Source organism: Ochlerotatus camptorhynchus, unplaced genomic scaffold (assembly GCF_037179485.1).
Source record: "Ochlerotatus camptorhynchus isolate MF236.1 unplaced genomic scaffold, CSIRO-AGI_Acam_v1.1 ptg000404l, whole genome shotgun sequence".
NCBI classification, from domain to species: Eukaryota; Metazoa; Arthropoda; class Insecta; order Diptera; family Culicidae; genus Ochlerotatus; species Ochlerotatus camptorhynchus.
In genome coordinates, this window is record NW_027040890.1 from 366,051 (window position 1) to 394,040 (window position 27,990).

The 27,990-nt window shown below is 36.6% G+C and overlaps 1 protein-coding gene across 4 annotated transcripts; it reads left to right on the forward strand.

Moving 5' to 3' along the window:
* Positions 1–1,531: 1,531 nt before the first annotated feature.
* Positions 1,532–27,990, forward strand: LOC135710831 (phosphoribosyl pyrophosphate synthase-associated protein 2). Of its 4 annotated transcripts, none has more exons than XM_065233527.1 (7): positions 1,532–1,549; positions 2,255–2,374; positions 26,687–26,806; positions 26,879–27,167; positions 27,229–27,504; positions 27,571–27,717; positions 27,785–27,990. In XM_065233527.1, exons 2-7 carry the CDS (start codon positions 2,298–2,300, stop codon positions 27,941–27,943), a joined length of 1,068 nt encoding a protein of 355 aa, XP_065089599.1. In that variant the 5' UTR covers positions 1,532–1,549; positions 2,255–2,297; the 3' UTR covers positions 27,944–27,990. The 4 variants fall into 4 exon arrangements, with proteins under 4 accessions (XP_065089599.1, XP_065089600.1, XP_065089597.1 ...); XM_065233528.1 differs by lacking the exon at positions 1,532–1,549 and adding an exon at positions 1,627–1,706; XM_065233525.1 differs by lacking the exon at positions 1,532–1,549 and adding an exon at positions 1,650–1,954.

Below are 27,990 nucleotides of genomic sequence, written 5' to 3' on the forward strand. Positions count from 1 at the left end.
TTAAGTTTTCAAGGCTGCCCTGAGTTTCTCAGTATTTTTAAAGTGCCCCCAATTTTAATGAAGTTAATTGAATAGCCTCTAACTTTCCAAAATTTTCCTAAAGTTTAGAAAACTTCATAAATGGCTACTTTGCCTTAAATCATTAACTTTCCCTGCAAATCTCTGGGCATCCTGGAAGATAACCATGCTTCTCTGTTGTTCTTTAAATATTCCTAATTCCGTGACGCTTACGAAGTTTTCGGATCATTAATAGAATTTTAGGAATATCCCATAATTCAACGCAACTTGTTGTAAGTCTTTGCAAATTTACCTACCTGTTATACCCCTCACCATCATTTCCCCAACGGAGGAGTTTGGTAAAGGGGATGATCAACCCGATTCGTGCCTTCCTCATAATTTTCCTTTGCTCGCTTTCTACTCTTCATATACAATTTTCACACTGCCTTACTCTGACGGAACTATCAACTTTTTCTCCTCATCCATCGTATAAAACCACTTTAAGTCTAATATTTGACGTTAATCATCTCCAACTATAGTAGATATGTGTTATTTTATCTAGTGTACAATTTCTTCTCAGACGTTATTTTGATTAAATATACCGAATTGATTTCATTATTTTTTCACGCGATAATTTTGAATGTGCAAAGTTTAATCCAAATGTGAAAGGGTTGTAAAAAAAGTGGATTTTTAATCGTTTTGAGCTGGAAATGCTCCATCCATTTCTTCGCTCCCTAGCTCTTTTCATTTGTAAGTGCTGTGACACCGTCCAAATGTAGCCAAAAATATTAAATTCATTGGATATTAATTGGATTGGAACAAATACCAACAAGCATTAATTTCGATCAATTAGCCGCAACCTCGGCCGCAACATATCACCCGGCGTATCACTAACGAACGCAATTTGCGTTGACGCAAAGAGCACTGGATGCTTCTACGCGGATTGATGTTTCTATGCATGATATTCATGATAAAATTTATTCAGGACTCAGTCATATTATAAAGTGAAATAAATGAATATCAAACGCGAGTGGATTATAAAAGATAAAAAGAGCTTAACGATGTGTTTGAATTCCAAACCATTTGTGGGATAGCTCTACCATCCGGGTTCCAGTTCGTTTATGGTATTTTTTTTTATTAGTGTTAGGAAGAAGAATTCACTCACCAAGAACACAAACGGTAGGCGGCTGCAGACAAATGACGAACAAAACCATTGAGAAGATGATTTGTTTTATTCGCTTCTAAAATTACAACTCCGACAAACGCCCTTGGTACAGAACGCTTCAATCACGGACACAAACCCCGTCCCGTAAGAATTTTTAAATATTCGCAAGCGTTTCACTGGAACTCTTAACGCAATCCTCTGTCATTATTCTGTCATCCACTGTTTACATTCAGCACCAAATACACGCAGCCAGAGCGGTCTGATGATTATTTTTTCATCGGCAGTGTTCAGACCAAAACAGAACAAGCGATAGGATATACATTTTCTGCTTCGAGTCGCAACAGTTTGAACTCATCCTCGTCGCCAGTCTGCGATTTATTTACATGTGTGCGTATTTGTTTTTGTTTTCTCTTTGTTATCGCACAAAATTCTTGAGTGTTTTTTCGAGGTCTCGGAAGTGTCACTTTGTTTCTGTCAAAAATCAGTTCTCAGAGCTCTACAGCTTTCTTAATTATCTTTTACAGTGCGTGTACATCAGAATTGGGTTCGTTTTGACTGTGGTTTTCTTCGGATAAGTATCGTCGGGGATAGGTTTTCCAGTATTCTATTGCTTTCTTGTTGTAGTGCTTCCATTCCTAGGCAGAAAAAGTGTAGCATTTATCGAGCAGACGGTCTGCTAATCGAATTATATAAGTATAAAGGATACCGATATTTGTAGGGACTAGAGTTAGGCCAGCCCCATAACTGATTAGCAGGGTCGACCAAAAGTACGATGCTTCTGAACCGAAATAAGTAATTCTCGATCACATTTTTATTTACTCCTTCTCCGTTGAGCTATGTGCAAACTTCCGTTTGGCGTTGTTTCTTGCCGCTGCAATCGCTAATATCAAAATAACCTCGCTTTTTTGGATTTCATGCTGCTTGAAAAAAAACATGACTTCTTTCTTCTTCCACCCATATTCGCTACCATTTGCAAGCGTTTGGATTTTATTTTAACCGGATAGAGATTTTGCTGAGTTGGATTGTTTTGTGGTGTTTGTTTATAGTCCTGCGGTTCATAATGTTATGCTGAATTGTTTTCTTCTCTTGTAGGTTTGGTGGAATAAGACCGTCTAAGATACTAAGGTTGGATAAAATGGACGCACCGGCTACCTCTGACATTTGCATCATCAGTGGCAACTCTCATCCGGACTTGGCGAATTTGATTTCCAGGTAACTACGGGCAGTGGGAGCAGTGCGGGGAACATTATTGATGTAGCAACCAATTGTAGCTGAAGGTCTTCTGAATGGCGAATTGAGCGATGAGTGGGATAAAATGAGTTTCTTCATGTTTTTGTGTGTTCCGTGTCTCGCATACTGTACACGCAGAAGAAATGGCATGTACAAAATATGTAATAATTAATTTCTTGCATCCTCGGTAAATATTTCTTACTAATACTGTAATGGTGGTTCTTACAGCAGCCAGTAGTGAACAAGCAACTTTTATCCAGACCCATTTTTGTGGGGTTGTGTACAAGACACAACCGCAAGGTTGATGTAGACTGCGTAAAGCTGTTTAGCGAACTTCTCGTGTATTTTTCTTGATATTGGTTTAAAATACAGTATAAGTAATCTTTATTTCGGTCCTATGTACCTAGTACCATACCTAGTAAAACTTGGTCAAATGTAGAAACTTCTTAAAAATGCGAATGCAAAGTCTATTACATTTGGTTCGCAAATTCCAATCAGATATTTTTTTTTTTTTTTTTATTGGGTATGTTGGCAAGCTGATTAATTTTGGTTTTCTCCCTAGATATTCTACTTATTTTCTACTGAGCTTTGTATTAAATTAGTTAATTAAAAGAACGTATCAATCATTTCAAGATTTCGCGACCGTACTGAACAAATTCTATACTACAGAAGCACAAAAAAAACTTTTGGTGAGCTCTACCGCATTGCGAATCACTTCTGCGTTAGCTCCGTAGACGTAGGCGCGTTGATTCCGACAGCTGCGAAAAGTTAAACATGCATCAATACCACATAAGGAAAGATCGATTTTACGTAGGGTTTAGTTCATAGATTGACATGACTGCTGTTTACAATGATGATGATGATGGTCCCACCTCTTACCCCTACAAAGGTTTGAGCTGGACGAGTTATCTTTAAGATAATTAAATATAAACATTTTAACCAGGTTTGCAAACAAAATCGAGCTGGTTACAATTACAGATATAAATGTCCTGTTAAATATGCTAAAGGCATCAACCAAAAGCATTCAAAGGTGTAGCTAGTTATCAAAAGTCCAAGTATAGTCCTCGACAATACTTCCATTTACACGTGACCTGGGATTTACACGTTTAAGCTTCCGCAGTGCCAGGACTATATCCAAGGAAACGACTTCCAGCCAATCCTTTACTAATTTAAGGCTTTTGCCACAATTTCCACGTATTAGTCATTTATACCTGTATTCCGCGCGCGAGGCTCAAACCATTGTAGACTACTCAAAGCTATTTTTACTATTACTACTACAAAATCAAAAAAACTAAAAATCCATCATCACCATCGAGGCAAACAATGTAGTTTTTTGTATATGCTACACAAATTACTAAAATGTCTTGATGACAGTCTCCATACAAACTAATCCGTTAGTGATAACTTTGTCAAGATACATGATTTATCCATTCATAAAAAATTAACTGCTCAATAAACAGCTTTTACATGTGAAATGCAGCGTCTCTTGAATTCTGTAAGTGTAGTTGCACGCTTGATGTGTCTAGGCATCGAATTGAAAACATTTATACCTTTGAAAAATAATGAATTTTGTGAAGCATTATTCAAAAGATGTGGTGTTCTTACTTCATCCGCGTTTCTAGTGTTATATCTATGAAAATCACTTCCTCTTTCAATCCGATCACACAAATATCGAGGCAGCAAACTGTTAACTACTTTAAAAATGAACACCATAGTCAAAAACACAATTCTTTGCTTCACTGACAGCCATTGCAAAGCGTCCAGCATAAAAGTTGAGGAAGTGAATCTATTACATCTTAAAATCAAACGCATTACTTTATTCTGCAAACGCTGTAATCTCGATATTTGTGTTTCATTGGCCAAAAATAAAATGGAAGGGCAAAAGTCTATATGAGGGGAGATGATTGATTTGTATAACTGTATTTTACTACCAATAGTTAAATCGTTTTTCAAGCGACATAGGATTCCATACTTCTTGGCAATTTTCTTGATGACATCGTCAATATGAGAATTGAACTTGAGTTTGTCATCAATAATCACGCCAAGATATTTAATTTCCTGAACGCGATCAAGTGTCTCATCATCAATAACAACAGAGACATCATCATCTACACGATTCCGCGAAATTACCATGAATTTAGTTTTACTTATATTCAATTTCAATTGTTTATACTTCAACCATCTACTTAGAGAACGCAAATCTTCATTCAAGCGTGAAACGGCTTCTTCTAAATCTTTAGCTGCAATGAATAACACAGTATCGTCAGCAAAAAGATTAATATCACAAAACCGTAAAACTCGTCGCATGTCATTAATATACATAATAAATAAAAGTGGCCCTAATACACTTCCCTGAGGCACTCCAAGGTCATTGTCAACGGGACAAGATACAAAATCATTAAAAACAGTCCTTTGTGTTCTGTCAGATAAATAGCTTTCAAACCATTTGTATGCAGAACCCGAAATGCCAAAGCGCTTGATTGTTCTCAACAATAAGGGCCTAGAAATTGTCTCAAAAGCGCGTTTTAGATCCAAAAACACAGCAACAATCGTATCTTTATGCTCCAAATTTTCTTTCCATTTAGCTAACACTAAGTTTAACGCGGTTTCACAAGAATGGCCTTCCCGGTATCCCGATTGTTCCGGTATCAACAAACAGTTACTATTTAAATATTCTAACAGCTGGCCTTTTACAACAAGTTCTAAAATTTTCTCTAATGTGTGCAACATGTTGATGGGACGAAACTCTTCGGCTTTAATCGTCCCAGCAACTTTTTGTATAGGAACAACTAAAGATTCTTTCCAAATATGCGGCACGTGCCCAGATTGCAATGATTGATTAATAAGGTCCCGCAGAGTGTGTCGAATGACATGAAAGCAATCTTGAATAACTCTAGCATTAACATTATCTACTCCAGCCGTTTTTCCTAATGAAAAGCAAATATTTTTAAGTTCATCTAATGTAATTGGGTGAAAACCATTAAATCTACAATTACTATTAATCGGCTGTTTTATTTCGTCCGGTTCATTGATCAGTTCAATAGATTGATTGATCAGTGAAACGCTCTCAACGAAATAGTCATTGAACTTAGAAGCAATTACTGGTTCTGACTGTTCTAATATGCCATCAAAAGTTATGGTCCGCGATTTACAATTACTAGGCTTCATCAAAGATTTCAAAATTTTCCATAACTCTTTGCTGTTGTTTTGATGCTGATCAATTTTCCTCTGAATATATTCACATCGAGTTTTCTTAATTGATTGTGAATATTTATTACGCGCGACCGTGTACCTATTCCAATGATTATCACTATTCGATCTACAAAACTTTTTGTACCATTTGTCCCGCTTACGTTTAAGACGCAAAAGATCCAAATTGTACCAGCTGTTCGAGTTTTTCAAAGAAACAAACTTTTGTTCAACTAATTTATTGGTACAAGTTTTCAAAACGTTAGTAAGAACAGCTGCATCTTCATCTAAAGTTCCGGTAACTAATGGAAAATCCACACTTCTCTCAACAAGATTCGAAACAGCTTGCTTCGAATATTTCCTCCAGCACTTCAATTTTACAAAATTATCGTTATCGTTAACACTGTCTAAAACATTAATTACTAAAGTTTCATGATCGGTTATTTTCAAATCAGCTTGAGTAACTGAACTGACAGAATCAAAATTAGAATAAACATGGTCAATCAAAGTTCTACTGTGCCGGGAAATACGCGTACATTCACTTACTAATTGTTTTAAATTAAAGAAATCAGCTAATTGCTTCAGATGGTTCGAATTGCTAGTATCATGCCAATTAATGTTAAAATCACCCGCAAGTATATTTAATTTACTAGAATCTAAAAATGTCTCGAACCAGTTCTCTAAAATTTCAATAAAACGCTGATTACTTGAACTGGGAGAATGATACAAAACACCATAATTACCCATCTTCATGCCACGTTCAACTGTAATGCCTAAGAACCAATTGCCATCAATAACTTCGTTTTGGCGAAGATTGAATTGAACTGATTCTTTGACATAAATAGCAACACCGCCAGTGTGCCTTGAATGTGACAAACAAGCAGCAGCTTTATATCCCGGAATGCTATACTGATCAAAAGATTCAATTTCTACAATATGTGTTTCTGCTAACAAAACCAAAAGTGGACCATTATCTTCTACAATCTGACGTAATGTTACGTAGTTTGTAGATAACCCCGCAATATTCAAATACAAAATCTCTAATTTACTCACATTACTACTGGAACTTGGTTGCTATTTATTGAAATGTAAGCTGCTTTTTTTCTGATCATATAGTTTTTTATACACAAAACAATTAGAACTAAATGCTGCGTGGTTGACGTCCAGATTTAATTTACGCTCCTTATTAGTTTTTAAACAATTAACGCATTTCAATACAGTTGACGTACACTTAGAGGTGCTATGTTGTTTGCTGCATCTAGAGCATTGTTCGCAATTTTTGCAATCCGTGCTTTTGTGCCCAAATTCTCCACATCTGAAGCATCGCAAAACATTAATCGCGGGAACTATCGAGCACCGATCAAACCCTACATTTACTTTTTTCGCACATAACAAACATTTATACGTCTCGATATCGACTTCAATCACAACACTAAACTTGTTGTAAGTGAAGCGTGGATTTTCAAACATGTTAACTACTTTTACATCATTAATTGCGATGTCTTCATTTTGACTTTTTAAGAAGTCAATGAAGACATCGGAGGAATACTGATCGCTCATGCCCACCACTTTTAACATTGGCACCGATGTGGGAACAACAGCGTTGTAGTTTCCACCCAAATTGCTTTCAATGCCCTTTTTCACCTCATTTACATTGTATCCTGTTGCACACTCAACAATAATGGAGCCATCTTTCCCGTTTCTAAAGTTACTAATTTTGTGTGTTTTTGGATCCAGGTTTGTTTTCAAAAACTTGCGAGTTTCCTCGCAATCTTGTTTGGACTCTTTAGGTTTAATCACAATGACCGGGCGAGCCTTACGGTTGTTCAGTTTTTTACTTTCAAACTTACTTTTATCATTTTCAACTTTATTTTTACTGATATTCTTACTTTTACCGTCCCCTTGTCCGTTTTTCAAAGCATCCGCGAAACTACATTTAACTTTATCATTAGTAGAATTCTCTTCGTCATGACTATTACTATTACCATCGGGGATTTGACCCGCTTCAGAGGGAATCGGCTCAGATCCACTGCTTTTATTCATTGCAACTAAATTTTTGTCCGCAATAATTCTCGAAAATGAACTAGTCATATTTTCCAATTTTTCATTTAATAATATTTCAAGTCCGCCAACGGCTTCCTTCAGGGTACCATTTACATTTAAACGGATAGCTTCCATACCGGTCTTCAACGCGTTATCAATTTGAGCAGCAATCTGATCTCGCATGTTTGTGATCGAGGCCGAAATAGAAGATATTCTCTTCACTTCTTCCTCAATATTTCTAACATGCGAGATCGAATCACTCGGCTCGTCACAACTAGACAGACAATCGTCACACTTGTATAGGAGATTAACATTCTCCATGACAACCTTTGCCGTACTCCTTGTAAGTGTAGTGCATCTCATGTGGAACACACGAGAACACTTACCACTACAGGTTAACGACAGATCGCTTGCCATTACCCCCGACTCGCATTTTGGACATTCCATTTCTACCTAAACACAGTCAACAGACGCTGCATGCAATAATACACAGGGTACAGAAGAGACAATTAAATATCGATTTCACCGCCGCAGCTACTATAGGAAAGCAATTGCTTCCTTTCAGTGCGCCGGGGGGATCGAAGAATAAGCAAAATTTTACGAGAACGGCTACTTTTGTAACCTGTTCTCCTACTTATCCTGTTATGAAATACAATTGAGCACGCGTTGCAATTAATCAATCGCGGCACACAACACAATTTCACACGTAATTAAAAATAATTTTTTTCACTGCACAACAAATTGAACTACACTGTTTGCCATCACACAGAGCAATCACAGAGCAAAGGTAAGTACTTGAACACTAAGCAATAAGTTAACGCAAATGCTTTAACCGCATATATAAGAGATTTCGCGTATTGAGAGAATAATATAGTAATCGAGCACATAAAACTCAGGGGAATATAATACCTACAAAAGATTAAAATTAATCAATTGTCACATACCTCTACTTTTACTCATTTTCTAAACTATTCCTCTCCTTGTTAATCTGCTTAATGCGATTGGTATGCTTGCGTTTTCTTATTAAAGTTCAAGACTAAATAAGAAGATTCATTCTACAACTTTAAAGGTTAGTTGCCTCTCTAAGCGGACCCGCCGCATCCTAATTTTTTTTGTTTATCTATTTGATGTCATTAGACTTTCTGAAGTTTCTTATTTAAGTTCATTTGATGATTATAATATCTCATTAGTCTAATTTAATTAATTATTAAAAGCTCTAATTCGCCTAATCAATCATAACCCATGCTTTATTAAGTACCTGCACTTGTGCTTGTAATCTAAAATAAAAGGTGTTTCAAGTACCGTAAAATGGGGTAATTTTGATAGTTTTTTGAAGTGTATTCTAAATATTTTTTTACAACAGTTCATGTTTTTCAAATTTTATTTCTTTTAAACAAGTACTGATGATCCTAGAGTCAATTCGTTAGTAATATGTTTAACGGAATTTAAAGCATTTACACTATTTTTAAAGTCTTGTGACCGAATATCAGTATTTTGATTTGGGGTTACTTTGATAATGCTCGATGAATGTAGGAGTAAATTTGTGACCGTTTGGAACAAACTAGAGGCTTATCGAACAACTCGTCAGAGCGAGCAAAAACCAAACTGTACTGCTTGACGTTCAAGCAGAAAATGAAATACGCTGGGCGCAGCAGCAGCGCTGTTTTATAATTTTACAGGTTCAAGCAGAAAGATGCGCCAAATGGTGCTCGACTTTGTCGACTGGGTTAGGAAAAACGTTTTTAATTCATGAAAATAGTCACTTTTTATGTGCACATTTTTTCAAATATTTTTTTAAAGAAAAATTTGAAAAGTATTTATTTCAGTCGACTTGTACAGTTATTTGCTATCAATTGGTATATTTGGATTTTGATTTCATCAATCAAAAACGAAGCTCTAAGCGTTCAAAACCTAACACTTTTTATCCTAAATAACTCTCCTAAAAAAATCACAAAGATAATTGAAGGGTAGCTTATCTTACATCCAAATGAACTGAAACTTTCATAGAATGGTTTTCTCACCTAAATGAACAAATCTAGAGGTTGGCCTGTGGACAATTGAAACTTTTATTTTTGTGGACCAGTCCATTGTACTTACACATGTTGTTTGTGAGAAACGTAGTTGTGCATAACCAAGCTTTTAAGGAATCTGGATACCCAGAAGGGCGTTTAATGGCCACCGGGGCGGGGGACGAAATCAATATGGCACTGAGATATATCTTCTCAACTATGGGTTCTTCACATTTTCTAAGAAATCATGGATCTTTAGGTCTACTTTTAAGAATTGACCATTTTCAAGGTGATTTCGGATATCCAGAGGACCGTATTCTGGCCACCCGGTAGCAAAATTGATATCTTGGTGTCATTTTTCCTCTTTGCTAATGATTGTATTTAATTTAGAAAAAAATCACGAATCTTTAGGTCTACTTTGGAATTGACTAATTCTGGATATCCAGAGGACCGTTTTCTGGCCACTTAGTTGCAGAATTGATATGGTGATGGTATATTTCCTCTATGCTCATGATTGTTTGCAAATTAGAAAAAATCGCGCAGCTTAGGACTACTTTTAAGAATTGACCAATTTTCCGGTGAATCCTGATATCCAGAAAGGCATTTAATGGCCACCGAGGGACCAAATTAACATGTCACTGAGATATATATTCTCAACTAAGGGTTCTTCACATTTGCTAAAAAAGCACGGATTTCCAGGTAAACTTTTAAAAATTGACTATTTTCCCGGTGATTCCCGATATCCAGAGGACCGTATTCTGGCCACTCGGTAGCAGAATCGATATGCTGATGTCGTATTTCCTCTATGCTAATGATTATACGCAAGTTAGGAAAAATCGCGGATCTCTAGGTCTACTTTCTGGAATTGACTAATTTCCCGGTGATTCCGGATATCCAGAGAACCGTTTTCTGGCCACTTGGTTGCAAAATAGATATGATGATGATAGATTTTCTCTATACTCATGAATGTATGCAATTTAGGAAAAAATTGCGGATCTCTAGGTCTTCTTTCAGGAATTGACCATTTTCCCGGTGAATCCGAATTTCCACAGAGCCACCTTTCACGGGTTTTATCGTTCTGATTGGCCACCCACAACTCCAATCGGTTCCTTGTCTGTTCAGTTTGAAAGTAGATAGTCATACCTTTCAAGTAGTGGCTCAATCTTAAGATGTGGTAACCAAATTGCCGAGAACCAGTCATGTCAACATGAATCGACACGCATTTTGCTCGGGACTTTTCCGGGTTTTTCCGTTCCGACTGACCAACCACAGGTCCAATTGGTTTTCTATCTATGCAAAATAAAATTAGATAGCCATATATTTCGATTCGTGGCTGAATCATAACGATGAGTTATCGCATTGCCAAGAACCAGCCATGTCAACTATGAATCGACACGCATTTTGCAGCCTTGGGGTTATGTCAGTTAATATAGTTTATTTTACCGATTGTATGGAATTCAAACATTAGTTAAAGCCCCACATTTAATCTTTACAGCATCTAATTAATCTAAGATTCAACAAAACAAGCTTTGAATCGATCTTTTAAATCATGATTTGATTAAATCTATGCATTTTTCCAATCTATGCGTGCATGATTCACGCCACGGATTCAATCATGGATCCAATCTTTCACAAACTGGTTTGACAGCACAGAATATGCATTGGAATTTCTGGAGAATGAAATTTTACTTAAAGTAGATTGGGGGTCAGACAGACAGACAGGCAGACAGACAGACCGACAGGAATTCATTTATTTATAAATAGATTTTTTTCATTTAAGAAAAATTAGGAAAGTATTTATTTTAGCAGATTAGTACAGTTATTTCTTATCGATTGGTATATTAGGATTTTAATTTCATCTATCAATGACAAAGCTATAAACGTTCAAAGTCTAACACCTTTTCGTGAAGGTCGCAATTATAAATTTGCGATCTACCCCGTAAGACGTAGTAAGAATATCGAATGAGTTTAAGTCTCAGAATCGTTCCGATTCGTAAAAGTAAAAAAAAAATCCAAGCAAAAGGAAAATTAGTTCTTCATCAGTTGGGTTTTCACACTATTTTTTGTGCACGGAATCTTAAAAAAATATCGTGTCTACATTAGTAATTTCATTTGAACACTTCACAATATTCTTGAGTATTCTGAACATTCTCGGTTTCTCCCGAGAAATTAACTTTACCATTCACTTTTTATCCCAAATAACTCTCCCAAAAAGTCGAATAAGGTGGTTTTTTTAAATTATCGGACAGGTTTGGGACGAAGGGCCTTCGATTTCTATGAAACTTCGCCCATAGGTAGAGTTCATATATTTATTAGCAGAAGTAAATTTCAAACAAATCAGGGTTGCCAATTTTTATTTCTTTCAGAGAGGTTGCACTAACTACAACTTATCTTATTTTTCATTAAAATCAACCGTTTTCTTGACACGAGAACTTCGGCGAATGTTGTCGATTGTATGTCTACGTTTTTTGGTATTATCAAGAGGAAAGCATACCTTATTGTCCAAGGAATATGACTGATCGGAATATTCACTGGCATATATGCTTCGCTCGTCTTTGGGGATAAACTCGTGATATTTCTTAGTTCCAGGGATTATTACTAAATCTCAAAAATTTTCCTGATCCACATTTTCAGTATATTTATAATCTTCGTTGGTTGCAAAAATAAATTCCCTTTGAACTGGTGGTTCGTTTCTTTAGACGTTGCCTTCTCGAAAAAATGTTTAGCGTTGTTAATTTCAGTACTCTTCCTTATACTAGCATCCCTTGCTATCCTCTTGATGTTACCGCCAATGCCATCACAAGCATGCTTGGCAAGCACAGTTTTTGGTCACGAAGTACTCATTTGCTAATAACTTTGCACAGAGTTGACGAAACATAGTTCTTTTTGAAGCAGTCGATAGAATGGAGTTTAAGCTTGTAATAGATACGTAAAAAAAGTTGATTTTAATTCTAGCAATAAACTGTATTTGATTTTGCGTTGCAAAAATGAAGTGAGAAATGCTCACTGCACATCTTGGACTTAAGTGTAAAAATTCATTGATGTTGATTCAAATGTGAATATTTACCTACTCTTTGCATGTGTATAGTGAACTATGATCCTAATAGATCACCTACTTTAAAGAAAAATAAATTTCAACAACTGAGTGAAAAGTTATTAACAAATGAGCAGTTGATGTGCACAACTGTGCATGCCAAGCATGATCACAAGGATTTTTTTCACGTGAAGTTAGAAAAAAGTGCCATTCTGCTCTGATGTTAAAATCCTTGTTATGGCTACACAAGTTTTTCAAATTAAATCTGTTTTTATACTGCTCTACGCAACAATCTCACCCGATAAATATTGCTTCAAGATTTGGAAATTTTTCTTCTTATTTTGAAAGTAATTTACATTGAAACGTGTAAATCGATATTGTGTTTTTTTTTTTCATATCTGCTATTACAATGAAATTTTAAACTTTTAAAGAGCAACCTTCATTGTAGTAAATTACAAAAGGGAGAATAGTTACTTGGGGTCTTGAAAATTAATGACTTTCGATCTAATCTTGGATCAAACAAGAATAGTTCTCAGCGAAATCCATTTGACACATAATTTCTTTCCCTGCAACTAAAGTTTCTTTTTTCATCCTTATAAACTTAATTTGCTTTTCAACTTTATATCGGTGAATAATGAACTTTTCAATTTGATTTTCTAAGCTTTCTAAAATTTGCTCACATCATCATCCTTGCTTATTATTTCGCATCGAGGAGAGTTTGTCCAGAAATTATATTTAATGGTATCAATTTTCTGCTCGTCCAAATATTGTCCAACAAAATCAATCATGTTGCTTGATCACAAGATCGCAAAAAGCAATTCGTCAAGTCTTTTTATGTAGAGCATCAAACACAAATTTGCTTTTTTCATGAAACATGCAAACGCAAACATTCAAAGCCGATCAAACAAGGTAAACGAAACCTGCTGTTCACTATCACATGAATCTAAAAACTGTTTATATAGTTCACTTAACGGAGCCAGCAACAGGTGTTTTTGATAATTCTTTCGAGCTCCGTTTGTCAACTTTATAGAAATTGGGTCTTTGAATCCAGAAAATGGTCGACTGATGTCATCTCTACGATACAAATTTACTATCTTACCATGCACATCTGCACTATATGCTATTGATAACGCTGCAGTCCTATTACATTTGTGTTTGATTCAGTTCTCATGTGACGAGTGGCTTCTTCAAAATGTGATTGTTTTTTGGTAAATGACCAACTTTTTGGCAACAATTTGAGGATTTCGATTTGTTGTTGTGCTGTATCCGCTATTTGAAAAGCAGATTTTAATTTCAACAAAACAGATTCGAAATCTTCGTTCGCATCAGTAACCTCATCGGGAAACCATTTCCTTATTGTGCCCACAATTTTTGAATACATTTCGCCAACTGTGGAACCACGGTAATTACTGCTTGAAGGATCCAGTCGTGACGTTTTTTTGTATCCATAGATATCCCCAAAAATACGGCCAGTGGTCCTATGCTTTCCAAGTTTAACAAAGGTTGAACAGATTCCATGGAAGACGCAGTTTCCACCGTTGAAGCTGGTGAAAATAGTGGTGAAGCGTGTTGGCTGGATCCTACCGACGAAGGAGCGTCTCTTGTTGCAGCTGGCGAGAACATTGGTGAAACGTGCTGACCTGTATCTACTGTCTCCGAAGGAGCGGTCACTAAATCCTCATGCTCGTTGCTGTGTGACAGCTTTATTCGACAAGATGTACACAGTTTCATTTTATACGCCACCCAATGCATACCTTTCGAATGTAACTCAAACATATTGTTCTGAGTAACACACCGCAAAGATTTCCTCACTCCTTTGTGACCATCTGTTTCGAAGGGATAACAGCAATATGCTTGAACGTTGTAGTACGCTTCCTTATACATGGGTGGTCCTGTGGAATTATAACCACAGACAAACAGACATAACACTTTGAATATTTCTCAATATAAAAAATCGTCGATAAAACATTACCGCCATCTGTTGGGCAGTACGCTGAACAGATGGCGGTAGTGTGTAAACGTCAAACGCAAGGGAATTTACTATGCGCGCCACAGGTGCCAGTACTACCAACTACGATACTTTTGAATTGACTGTTAAATGCTTGTTCGATGAACATCTTGTGCGAATTATGTCTGTTTGCCAGTAGTAAAACATTTGTTTTAGAGTTAAAGGTTTTGGAACAGATTAATTGAATTTTTGAGTAATTCAGAACTTACGTAAATTTGGCTTCCTGCAGAATAAACAAGGTTAATACACTTGCGTCCGATTTTTAACACACTATTTGATGAATTTGATGATGAATTCCTATAACCAACAGTTACTGACTGATACTTCAACGAGCTTTAGCAACTCTCGTTATTAAAATCAGGTATGAACACATATCTATCTATACCTAAAATCAGTTTTTAACGGCATTATTAGGCGTTATTAGATAGTGGCGACGATCACCCGAACGATCTGTTTCATAATGTCGACCAGATCGTTTGACTTAGACGTTTCAACTCGGCCGACCCATTGATTTTAATATAATTTAATTTGATTTCATTATAATATAGATGGATAGGTAGGTATTTAAGCTGCAACGCGTACGGACGGTGTGCGAGGAGAAAGAACAATTTGTGTGTTTTTTTTTTTTTTTTAAGAATAGCACTAGACCGGCCATCAGTTTTTCAAGTATATCTCAAAAATAGTATAAGATACCATCTTGAAATGTTCACCGTAAAAATCTGAAAACATTTCAACAATCCATGATACAGATGATAATTTCCACAGCTTTTCTTTCGGATTTTCTTTAATGGTGAAAACGTTCTTGAGAAATTTGTTTCTAACTGTATTTTTTATCAACAGGTGACCAAATTACAAGTAATTTTTGTTCATTGGCTTTGACGCTTGACGCAATGTTTGGTTCAAACGTTATGATTTTTCAGAGTTGGTGGTGTCGAGAAAATCGGAAAAATTTTACTAAGGTTTTCCGAAAAAATTGGCAGCCCTGATTTTTTTTACATTTACCTTTGTTAATTTATCCATGAACTCTACCTATGGGCAAAGTTTCATAGAAATCGAAGGCCCTTTGGCCCAAACCTGTTCGGTAATTTAAAAAAAAATCTCTTTAAGATAATTGAAGGGCAGTTCATCTTACTTTCAAATGAGCTGAAACTTTCGGAGAATGGCTTTCTCACCGAAAGGAACAAATCTTGAGGTTAACCCGTGGAAAATTAGAACTTTTATTTTTGTGGACCAGTCTATTGTTTATCTGTTGTTTGTGGGATGTGTATTTGTGCGTAACCAAGCTATTAAGGTAAAGGAGCTGATCTCAGACGCCAACAGCATGAATGTTAATACGAAAGACAACCCAGCGAATCTCGTTTCAAGCGTTAAAGCAATTGGTGGTTAGTGTTTTTAAAGAGATATTAGAGATACTATAGTTGGCAAAAAGTTGTAGTTATATAGCATGAGCATGAGCAATCGTGGGCGGTCAGGTTGCTACTCTGTTATTGCCAGATCAGCTGTAATTACACAGAGAACCAATAGACGATGCTTGGGACTAGCGATCATTCTCAATGTGTAAAAACTGGTGATATCAAACTAGGCAATACCAGCCAGTGCCGGCCGCGCCGAACGCAGGTCAAGAAAGGAATGGATAGGAATGTGTTGACGTGACACTCGCTTTGATGGAATCCGAGAAATCATCTGCACTTCCACGAGGAATCACTGGGATGTTGGGAAAGAGGGTAGGGTTTGCAGCAGAGTTTGTTTTGGTAAACGATAAGCTGAATTGATGTCCTAACAATTTAAAAACATTGACCTAATGTATGATGATTTCCAATTTATTCTCTGGATAATCCAAATTCTGAAAACCATATTATATTATAATAAAATAAAAGGTAAATAACAATAATATGCTATTTGATACCCCTTCTGGTCCTTCAGGCTCTGCAGGACAACCATTTTCTATAAATGAAAATTATACTTATAATGATAAAATGAGATTTTAAATATGTGAAATAAAAGTAATTTACTAGTCATGCAATATGTAAAATATGAAGAATGTAAAATAAACTAGTATTACAAAATACAAATAAGCTCGATTCTAGTTAACCTCAATACATTCAAATAATTTCAACTTTTGATATTTTATTGAAATTGAAACATACACTTTACTATGCATGCCATGTAATGGCTTAACGCAATATGGAATGCTTTTAAAATATTAATATAGGGAAAATGGCTCTAATGTTGGCCTATATATCTAAGATTGAGTCCATCGCTAAAAAATCTGCTATTTATCAATTGTATCTAGATGAACGAGTCATTGGGACCGTACTAATGGATATTTTTGGTTGCTATTGAAAATTTAGTCGATTGCTGAATTTATGTATGGGCCCAAATTAGGGACACTTAGGCCGACATTACATACATTTCCCCTACTTCAATAATAAGTCAATAGTCAGAAAAATCGCGGTTATTTGGACAGGTAACAGTTATCATGCAATTGTAATCATGCATTACAATGTTTTTGTATTTTCCTGAACGAAGGCTGAAAAAAGTGAATCATTTTAATATTAATCAAAAAATATTCCATCAACGACGAGCTGAAAATAAACTTTAAGATTTAAATCAATAAATCCAGCCTAAATGGAGGACTTGTGAATACAATAAGCTCCATCATCACTCATATTCCAAATCTGATTAAATAAGTATTTATAAGTATACAAATAAATGTATCAACAAGTAATGTGGTTAACTGTCATATAAACGTTAAACATACATTAGAAAAAATGAAGTGATGTGTCGTGTTTTAAATATTTATTACTGAATACATAATAATAATATAATAGGAACTGGTGTTTATTCAAATTCAAACTCCACGGTGGTGCCTTTAACACAATAATAAGCCTCTACTATCGATGATCTTTTAAACCTGGAGACAAAAAAGCTACAAAAAAGCGCTTATACCTTCATTAAATTATACTTATACGCGACCTTCGTTGTTCTGATTTGGTCCTTACGTAATACGGGGACAGAATCCATAAAACTTTCATATTTTTGAGCTACCGTGCCCCTTACTTCACGCTTGAAGATTTTACTAGCGTGCAAATATTGCACATCTTTTAAGCTTTCTTGACCGAACTATATTGTCTTTTAAAACGACTGTTTTCTCCCACAAAACCCCACAATCAAACATGACCCGCCGTGACTACCGTCAGTCTTAACCCACGGCCCTCATGATCATGTTGAGGACACACCTAATAACACAACAAAAACTAACCGGTCAGGTGCCAAGCTTGCATGTTCGATCGCAACATTCATTTTCTTACCGAATCATGCTTCAACATGAAAAAAATAATCGTAATGCATTATTCGTAGACGCCTTACCGTAAAATCCAAGGAACATGCTTCATGCGATCGAAGTCATCCCTCTGACAGATGGAAACGAGGAAATAAATCTTGACTACTCCCTCGAAGGGACACATCCGCTCCCACAAACAATGCATTCGATCCCTAATCCGGCGCAACTGGCATCCCGCCCACGCATGCCAACACCACCATCAGATAGGAGAAATTTTCCCCTTCCTCATAAAGGCGCCAGCACGTGCGGGCGAGCCACCAGCCACACCAAACCGACCATCAAACGCACTGCCCACAAAAGCAGATACGTCCCCTCGAAAATGCAATCGAGAAATGTATTAGAACAATCATCAACTGGAACGTACTCACCAAATCAATATATCCGGGAGTGCATTTCCGATGCTTATTGTTTTTTTTTATCTAGTTCGTTTATTTGTAAGGCTCAATCGCGTTAGCTTTACGGAGCCGATAATTCACTGTTCTTTGTTTGTAACAAAATTCACTTAATTCTATGTCTAGTAGGAGTTGGGCCGATTACTCGCGGCTTACTCGAGGTTAGAAGGGTACATTTTCGAAGGATAGGATCAGGGGAGGAGCTTGGGGTAGGGTTTCGTTGTCTCATCAGAGCGTTGTCGCCAGTATGAACGGTACCCAAGCAACACCATTTGTTTCTCAGCGAGTAACAACAACCTTAGTGTGACTAATAGACGGTCTAAATTAGGGACAACGCACCTCATATAAAACTTCATTGTACCTTAAAAAGCAAAGAAGGTGGAGTCTCTTTGCAACTTATGCTTGTGGCATAAGGTGTTGCAAATAAGGTGCATGTAACATGATATTTGAATGACACAAGTTTTCAACTGACTTAACTGCAATGTTTCACTGAAATATTTAAAACTGTACTGTGATGTTTTCGAATACATGTAAATGACACTCACGTTAACCACATAAATATATTGGATATTTTTGTGAGGTGATGCGGAAAAAGAAAACTGATGGTTTTATTCAGACTGCAAAATCAGAGATGACAATCGTAGAAAAAGTCATTGAATAAAAGTTTGATATTAATTACTTTAAAATATTGATAACTAGTCTTTTTTTTCAAACGCATCTAGTTTTATGGTGAAATTACACATTTTGCTTCGATTAAATATATACGCCTTCAAAAACTTATAAATTGATGACACAAATTTGCAGCTTGAAAATATGTCGAAATAAAAATTGATCTGTAAAATAAAATATTTATATTCAAACTATTGGAAAACAATCCAGCTGTAATAAGTATTTAATGTTTTTATGTTAATAAGGAGTGAAACATTAATAAATTGAAAAATAATTTTATTATGTTTATTTCTGGTGGACTACATATGGCTGCCAATCTGACCAACAGCATTCTAATTGTGTACATTGCGGGTCAACATATTCAGTACAACCATATTTATTGTATGTACGGTTGTGTTTGCGAATGTGACTAATTTTTGGTTTCATTCTAACCGAATTAAATTCCCGAGAAGCACATTTACGTCACAATAAGTTGCAGCAATTTGTTTATGACTGAAATAAGTTGTATAGAAGATGCCGAAACCAATTTTTGACAAACGTGCTACTAGGGTTAGCATGATGATGAGTTCTTAAAACTCAAAATTATGTTAAAAAAAGTAATAATCAATGGTCAGCGGTCACTCTACATAATGTACCCTGGTACTTTTTCGGCTCTCTAAGGCAAGGCAGCGCTCTGTTGTGAGCCGATCACCGACAAGATATTTTGACAAGCTGGTAGATGCCACACCCCGTCACATCAGTGGGCAACTAAAACTCACTTACCAGACCCCTATTTCATGAAGTGTCCGCAAACCTAAATTCTAATCAGCATAGTTAATTTAAAATAAATTCTTTACAAGTAACAATCAATCATGGCCTAATAAGTGATCAGCTTTTTTAAACCAAATAAGCGTTTTTTTTATGCAGTACCGATAGATCCTATTAATTTTAATTTTTTAGCTGACAGAAAGTTTATTGAACGCAAAAATGCTTAAAAACTAATTTGAAGAAGTATTTTATGCATATGTTTAAACTTAAAAATATTTTTTAAATAAAATAAATGGTATTAATTTTTATCAATTTCAAAAATCAAACAATCAATAAGTAAATAAATAAATGAAATAAAAACAAATTAAAATATCCGCAAATTCCCATTGTCTGATACTAAAAAATGATAAAACTTTCATAATTTCGTCATTTTTGAACAGAATATTTCCATCTATCCATTGCAATAGAACCGCAAACGTCTCAAGTTTTGATGAGCATTGCAGTATTTAAAAAAATATTTTGATTCTGAAAATATTATGAACTGAAATAGTGTAAATTTTTTATTTGGGGGTTTGAAAATCAAACGAAAGTTTACCGGTTCGATTTTTTTTTTCGATGCGTTTTGATTTTTCTAATAGGAAACCATTCACAAATTATGTAAGGGTTTTTGAATGATCATTAAATCCCCCTCCCGTCCTTGTAAGACTCTGTAAAATTTGCAGTTCACAACCCTTCTCCCGAAAGTCTTTCTAAGATTTTAATATGTTCAGAAGATCGTTAGATATCGATTAGGGTAAATCTTTACATGCATTTGCGCAGGTTTTTTGGCATTAAATCGCTTAAGATAAAATTAGGTTTAACACCTACTAAATTTTATGAATGAAAATGTCAACCCTCCTCTCCCCTCATTCCATTACTAAATTTGTGGATGATCCCAAATGTTGGAAAAGATATAAATAATCCAAGAAAATAATTTTTTCCAAAGATATCATAGAAAATTAGCATGTAACAATACGCTTTCAATCTCGTCGATGAAAGTTGGACTCCCAACAAAACCAAAAGGTTGATTTTCTGCTGCTTTGAGTCCATCTTTGTGCGATGATGTCTGAAAAAAATGTAGTTACCCGCCAATATTCTCTAAAAAAAAATGAAAAACACTTGAGCGGTTACAGATTCCAAAGACGGTCGTTGGAGATCAGTTGTGGGACTCGTATGACTCCTGGAAACAAGAAACAAAAATTCAAGTTCAAATAAATATACCAGCTAGCTGCTGCGTATCATCAATTTCTGGTCAATACATAAATCCTTGCCTTTTTACCCCTTGGTCGATCATAATATTACTATCAAATACTTAGTAAATGGGATCGATATTTCAACGCTTGGAGTTCATACTTCAAACCCTAAGGATTCAAACTCCCAGTTTATTGGGCGAGAATTAAAGCGATTTCACTACGTCGATTACGCAAACCGTCAGACTTCTTTTCATAATCATCTACTCATCATTCATTGATCTTTTAAAAAATAGCTTATAATTATAAAGCAAAGATTTCTATCGAAATTTTGACAAAATACAAATCAAAGCCTTCACCTGAACAACATTACACCATAAGAAAATAGAGTCAACCAAAACGGTGAACTTAATATAGTTCTTTAATGTCCTGCACCGATCACAAATCAAATCATAACCATTAACAAGTGTAAAATTATGAATTAAATTAAAATTTTTAATGTTTGGAATATTTGTGAAAATTTTCCATTATATTTAGCTACATAATTTCGGCCGGTAGTGTACGGTTCGTCCAGATATAATCCAGCTCACTGAACTGTTGCAAACATGTTAAATAGTACGTTACAATGTAGCTATTTTTCAAAACATAATGAAAAGTTTTCAACAAGTATTTTTTACGTTGCAGATGAGTGGATATTAAAATTAATGATTCATATTGAACTGCAACAACACCGCAACGATTTGTCAACATAACTGCACCATTACCTATTATCGATGGTATCCATGTTCCAGTTATATTGAAATTAAGTAGCAAATGCGTAGTTTGAACAATCATAGAATTTGTTGAGTATGTGCGTGCTTTAAACGTCACTTGTCAATAGCAATGTGACATCGAGTGGTAGCGGCATCGGTGCAGCTCCTCCGCCAGCAGTCTTCAGGTTTCAGCATTATAAGCCACTAGTTCTGGCGATCCACCCGCTATTTGGTGCTGTTTCCAGTTCGCCAGCAGTTCCGGCAAATCCGGAGAACTTTGAGATTAGGGCGTAATTGCGTTTGTAAACAAACACTTAAATCACCAATTTCTCGCGAATTAAAGGACAATCTCACGAACTAACTATACGAAATGATAGAGGAACCATTCCTCTATCTGTTTGTGTTGTTAGTTTGTGAGATAGAGGTTTAATTCGCGGGAAATCGACGATTGAAGTGTTTGTTTACAAACGCAATTACGCCCTAATCTCGAAGTTCTCCGGAAATACGAGCTCCGTCTCTTACGGATCCTCAACTGCCACATCTCCGTTCGGCGGTATCAATATATTTGGTGCCCCCAGCTCATGCAACAACCAATCTATCGTCCCCTCAGGCTTGCACCGTTCTATTTAGCCCTTTGGAACACCCGCTTGGTTGAGAGACTATGGCCACGCCAGCCGCTGTTGGCATCGTCTTTAGTCACCATCGTCCCCCACCATCCGTTGCTGTCCACGAGGTTTATTCTATTGAGATGAGCATCTAGCGAGTAGTGGTTGGAGATAAGTCTACTCATCACGCGAATGAAGTCACGACTTAAGCTCAAACCTTTAAACCACACTCTCGAAGAAACATTAGGAATAATTGAACCGTCCAAGATTTCCATTGTCCCAATCGGTTTGCCAACTCGAAAGGGTACTCTGACGCACTAAATGGTAAAATTCATCCTGTGAAATTTGCCTGTCATAAAATTCGCCTTCCTGCGCGCCCACCTTTGCGAGAGAGTCCGCCTTCTCATTGCCTGGGATTGAGCAATGTGAGGGGACCCATACAAAGGTAATCATATATGATCTTTCGACCAGCACACACATCTGCTCCCTTACCTTTGAAAGGAAATAAGATGAGTGCCTACCTTGTTTCATCGACCGAATAGCCTCAATCGAACTGAGACTATCCGTGAAGATGAAGTAATGGTCTGCGGGCATGTTGGAAATCATCCCCAATGCGAAGTTGATTGCTGCCAGCTCAGCAACAAAAACGGAACAAGGTTCCTGAAGTTTGCGGAAGGCGCTAGAGTTTTCATTGAAGACACCGAAGCCAGTGGATCCATTGAGACGGGACCCGTCTGTAAAATATCTTTTCATGCAATTGACTTGTTGGTACTTTTCAGTAAAAATACGCGGAATAATAATAGGTCGAAGTTGATCGGGAATCCCATGAGTTGCTTGTTTCATGGTCAGATCATATTCAATTGAGGAACTGCGATTGGTGAAGTGAACACGGTCTGGAGTATAACAAGGAAGACACATATCTGATGATATGTAGTGGTGGTAGATTCTCATAAATCGAGATTGTGTGTTCAACCCAAGAATTTCTTCAAAATTAGCAATTATAAGTGTGTTCGTCACTCCGCATTTGATTAGTATTCTGAGAGAGAGCTCCCAGAAACGGTTCTGGAGGGGTGTTACTCCTGCCAGAACCTCGAGACTCATGTTATGCGTTGAGTGCATACAGCCTAGAGCAATACGCAGACAACGATATTGAATTCGTTCCAATTTTATTAGGTGACTTTTTCTTGCCGAGAGAAAGCAGAAAGAGCCGTACTCTAGAACAGAGAGAATAGTTGTTTTATAAAGCTCCCGGATGAGCACCCCACCATGTGCCGCAAATTGAACGGAGAAAGTTGATCCTCTGCTGACATTTTTGCTTCAAATACGTAATATGGGCATTCCAAGTGCACTTTGAATCAAACCAGACCCCAAGGTACTTGAAAGACAATGATTGGGTAATGTTTCTGCCCAAAAGATTAAGCTGCATTTGGACTGGGTACCGCTTTCGAGTAAACACTACCAGTTCAGTTTTCTGCGGCGAGAATTCGATCCCTAGATTCATAGCCCAAGAAGACAAGTTATCTAAGGAATTTTGCAATGGTCCTTGCAAGTCCACGGCATGTGGACCTCTTACGGAAACCACACCGTCATCTGCAAGTTGTCTTAGCGTGCATTGTTCTGCCAAACAGTTGTCGATATCTTTGACATAAAAGTTATAAAGAAGAGGGCTGAGACATGAGCCTTGGGGCAGGGCCATGTAACTAATTCTGGAAGTTGTCAGTTGTCCAAGAGAAAAGTTCATTTGCTTTTCTGACAACAAATTGTTCAAGAGATTATTTAAAATTCCAGAAAGTCCACATCAGGGATGCTTATTTTCTCTTGTCATTTTCAAACAATTTCTCCTCGACGGATTCGAACCACACAATAACTAAATATTACTTTTCTTTTTCAAGTCACTCTGTGCACAAAAGCAATGCACATCGCAAAAACCTAACAATAGATCAGCACGGTCGAGTCACATCGGCAACAAAGGGAAGCGAGAGTACACCAGACACCTAAGCAACAGGGGTGAAAATATCAGCAGAAATCATTCTAAATCAACTTATCGTATTTAAATGCGAGTACCGGAAAAAAGATAGTTCGAAATAAAATAAAATAAAATAAAAGAACGCAGCGGAGCAAAAACACAACCGTTCTCAAACGATTCTCAAAGCGGACTCAGTTGGCACAATGTTGTAGTTATGAAAAACTGAAAGTCTTCGGGGTTGTTCATAAGAGCCTGTGGGAAAATGTCTGCTAGACAAGCCCACAAAAATAAAAGTTCTATTTTGCCACAGACCAACCCTTGGATTAGTTCTTTTAGGTGAGCAACCAATTCTCTGAAAGTTTCAGCTCATTTGGATGTAATATGAATTTACGCTTTTAATTTGAATGTTGTAATGGGATTATGGATAAAATAGTAGAAGTAGTTGTAATTTAAACAATGAGCGACAACTTTGCTAAAGACTGATTTATGAGCATTTTGCATAAATATTACCCGTATTTATATTTTACTCCTAGAGACCTCGTTGATGGTTTCAATGCCAAGGACTTCATTTCAGCATCCAAGGTTACTTTGTATGAAACACAATCTAATTCATCGCATATTCTCACCTATAGCCCTACCTTGCAAACCTTTACTTTCTTAGTGTTGGTGATATCTGAAGATGCACAAACCAGTCGGCCGATATGGTCTTTTGAAATAATAATTCTTTAATACGAAATTTTGTTTAGTTCTTCTTATTCTTCATAGTTATCACGTTTCAACTGGAACGTTTGTCATCAACTTTCATTACATTTGCTGTTTTAAGACTGCTTTCGTTACTTGTGAAATTGAGACTACACAAATATTACGTATTCTCTTGTAAGGTACACCGGGACAAGTTGAAATGGGTGGGGTAGTTGAAATGTTAGGTGTATTTATAACTAGAAGTGAATAATCACCAAGATTATTTCAATGCCCTGTCAATGCCTCTCAGAAATAATAACAGTGAATATTCACTTCCGCTAAGAGATAAACGCACCGTTTCAACTTCCCCACGTTTCAACTTGCCCCGGTGTACCTTAACATATTTATTTGTTAGTAAACGACATGCAACTTTTATGGCATACCTCAGCCAAAGAAAGGTGGACAAAGAATAATAAAATTTATCAAAAAGGTATCATTATGTTTGCAAATTTAATCACAGCCTTATGCCTTGTGTAAACGGCGATAGATCAGTCACGTTTTTGGTTTACAAATTGAAATGAAATTCATTGAACTACAGCGCTGTCAATTTAAAAGATATTAGATTTTGACACAGATATTAGTGAAACTAAAATTAGATTCAGTTTATCTCATGATTCAGCAATATCGAAATGTAGTATGGTATAAGACGCACTCATACTAAAATATTCCAAACCGGTTTGTTAAATGAAATGTATTTTAATGTGTGAAATGCCACTCCGGTTGCAGTTTAATAGACATAATTCAGCTGCCGAAAGTTGATTATACATGTTTGGAACCCATTTTTGTATAGGATAGGAATCGAATTTTGAATTTTTAAAATAAAATTTTCAATTTAAGGATATTGAATGTCGCCTAATGTCATAACCAGGCATGGAAAATCATTTACATTCATTTGCCTCTAACTTATTTTATCAACAGCATTCCGCAAAATGATGTATAAGCTTTAGTAGGTTTTGTTATTAGCTACAACTTTTGCCCATAACTCAAATCTGTATCTCTTATGCATCACGAATTACAGCGGGCAGAAATTGTTACTGTTTTTCAGTGAATGTAAAATAAATTCACTGAAAAACACTAGAGGATTCTGTTTGCTCTGGTGTGTCATGCATAACAGATACGGATTTGAGCTGTTAACAAAAGTTGAAGCTAATAACAAAACCTTCAAAAGCTTCATACATTATTTTGCGGTATTGATGAATAAAGTTAGAGGCAAATGAATGTAAATGAATGTACGAAATGAATACAAATAATTTTCCATGCCTGGTCATAACTTTGAATTGAATATTTGCTGGAATTAATTTATAAATCTATCATTTTGCTACTATTATTGAAATGTGCAACAAAACCAATCGCAACGTCCTACGTTAAAAACGCAAACATGCTTCAAACACATTCCTTAACTTGTTTTTTACCGATATAGTCAAAAGTATGGATACTAAGTAGTATCCAGAAGAATTTGGATGACCAAAAATATTTCAAAATAATTTGTTGCCGAAAGGAAGGGCTGTTATTTATGTGTTTTACTAGCTAATACATTTTATTATGTTTGTTTAACAACTCTTTACAGCCGTTTGGGTGTCAAGAATGGTGGTTGCTCGGTTTACCACAAAACCAATCGTGAAACCATGGTTGAAATAGGAGATTCCGTACGTGGAAAAGATATCTACATTATTCAAACTGGTACTAAGTAAGTTTTAAGCAACATCAACCACACTCAAAACTCATTCGCTTTAATATCAATCTTCTCGATCATCGACAGAGATGTCAACAACAGCATCATGGAACTGTTGATCATGGCATACGCATGCAAAACTTCGTCAGCTAACTCCATCGTGGGTGTGATTCCATACCTACCATATTCCAAGCAATGCAAAATGCGCAAACGAGGTTGCATCGTGTCGAAACTGCTGGCCAGAATGATGTGCACTTCCGGGTTGTCTCACATCATCACGATGGATCTGCATCAGAAGGAAATCCAGGGCTTCTTTGACTGCCCGGTGGACAACCTTCGAGCTTCACCGTTCTTGCTCCAGTACATCCAGGAGAGCGTAAGTTGCGATCATTCAGTTGCTCTAGTGTCGTTATTAATATATCGGAAATCGCAAATAGATCCCAGATTACCGGAATTCGGTCATTGTGGCGCGTAATCCAGGTTCTGCCAAGAAGGCAACATCGTATGCTGAACGTCTTCGACTGGGAATTGCCGTGATCCACGGTGAGCAGAAGGAGTCCGAAACGGACGAGGTAGATGGACGTAACTCGCCTCCATTGCTGCCCAAGTCACGTACAATGGATGTATCCGGAGGAGTGCCAGTTCACCCAGCCAAGGAGAAGCCTCCGATCAACGTGGTGGGAGATGTTGGCGGGCGGATTGCCATCATGGTGGTATGTTGGCATGCGTTCAATGCAATCAAATTTCAGATGAAATATGCACAGTTTTAATTTTTTTAGGATGATCTCATTGACGACGTTCAGTCGTTCGTGGCTGCAGCTGAGGTCCTCAAGGAAAGAGGTGCCTACAAAATCTATGTCATGGCCACACATGGTTTGCTCAGCCAAGATGCTCCAAGGTTGATTGAAGATTCACCTATTGATGAGGTAATTGCGTTGATCAAGATTTCGCAAATCGTTTTCGGCAAATGAACATAATTTCAAATACCCGCAGGTTGTCGTTACCAATACCGTTCCACACGAGATTCAAAAGATGCAGTGTCATAAGATCAAAACGGTTGACATCAGCGTTCTTTTGGCAGAGGCAATCCGTCGCATGCACAACAAGGAATCAATGTCATATTTGTTTAAAAATGTTACCCTCGAGGACTAGACGAATCTATTCTACTTTCAATAAAAAGCCAAATTTAAGGAAAAAAT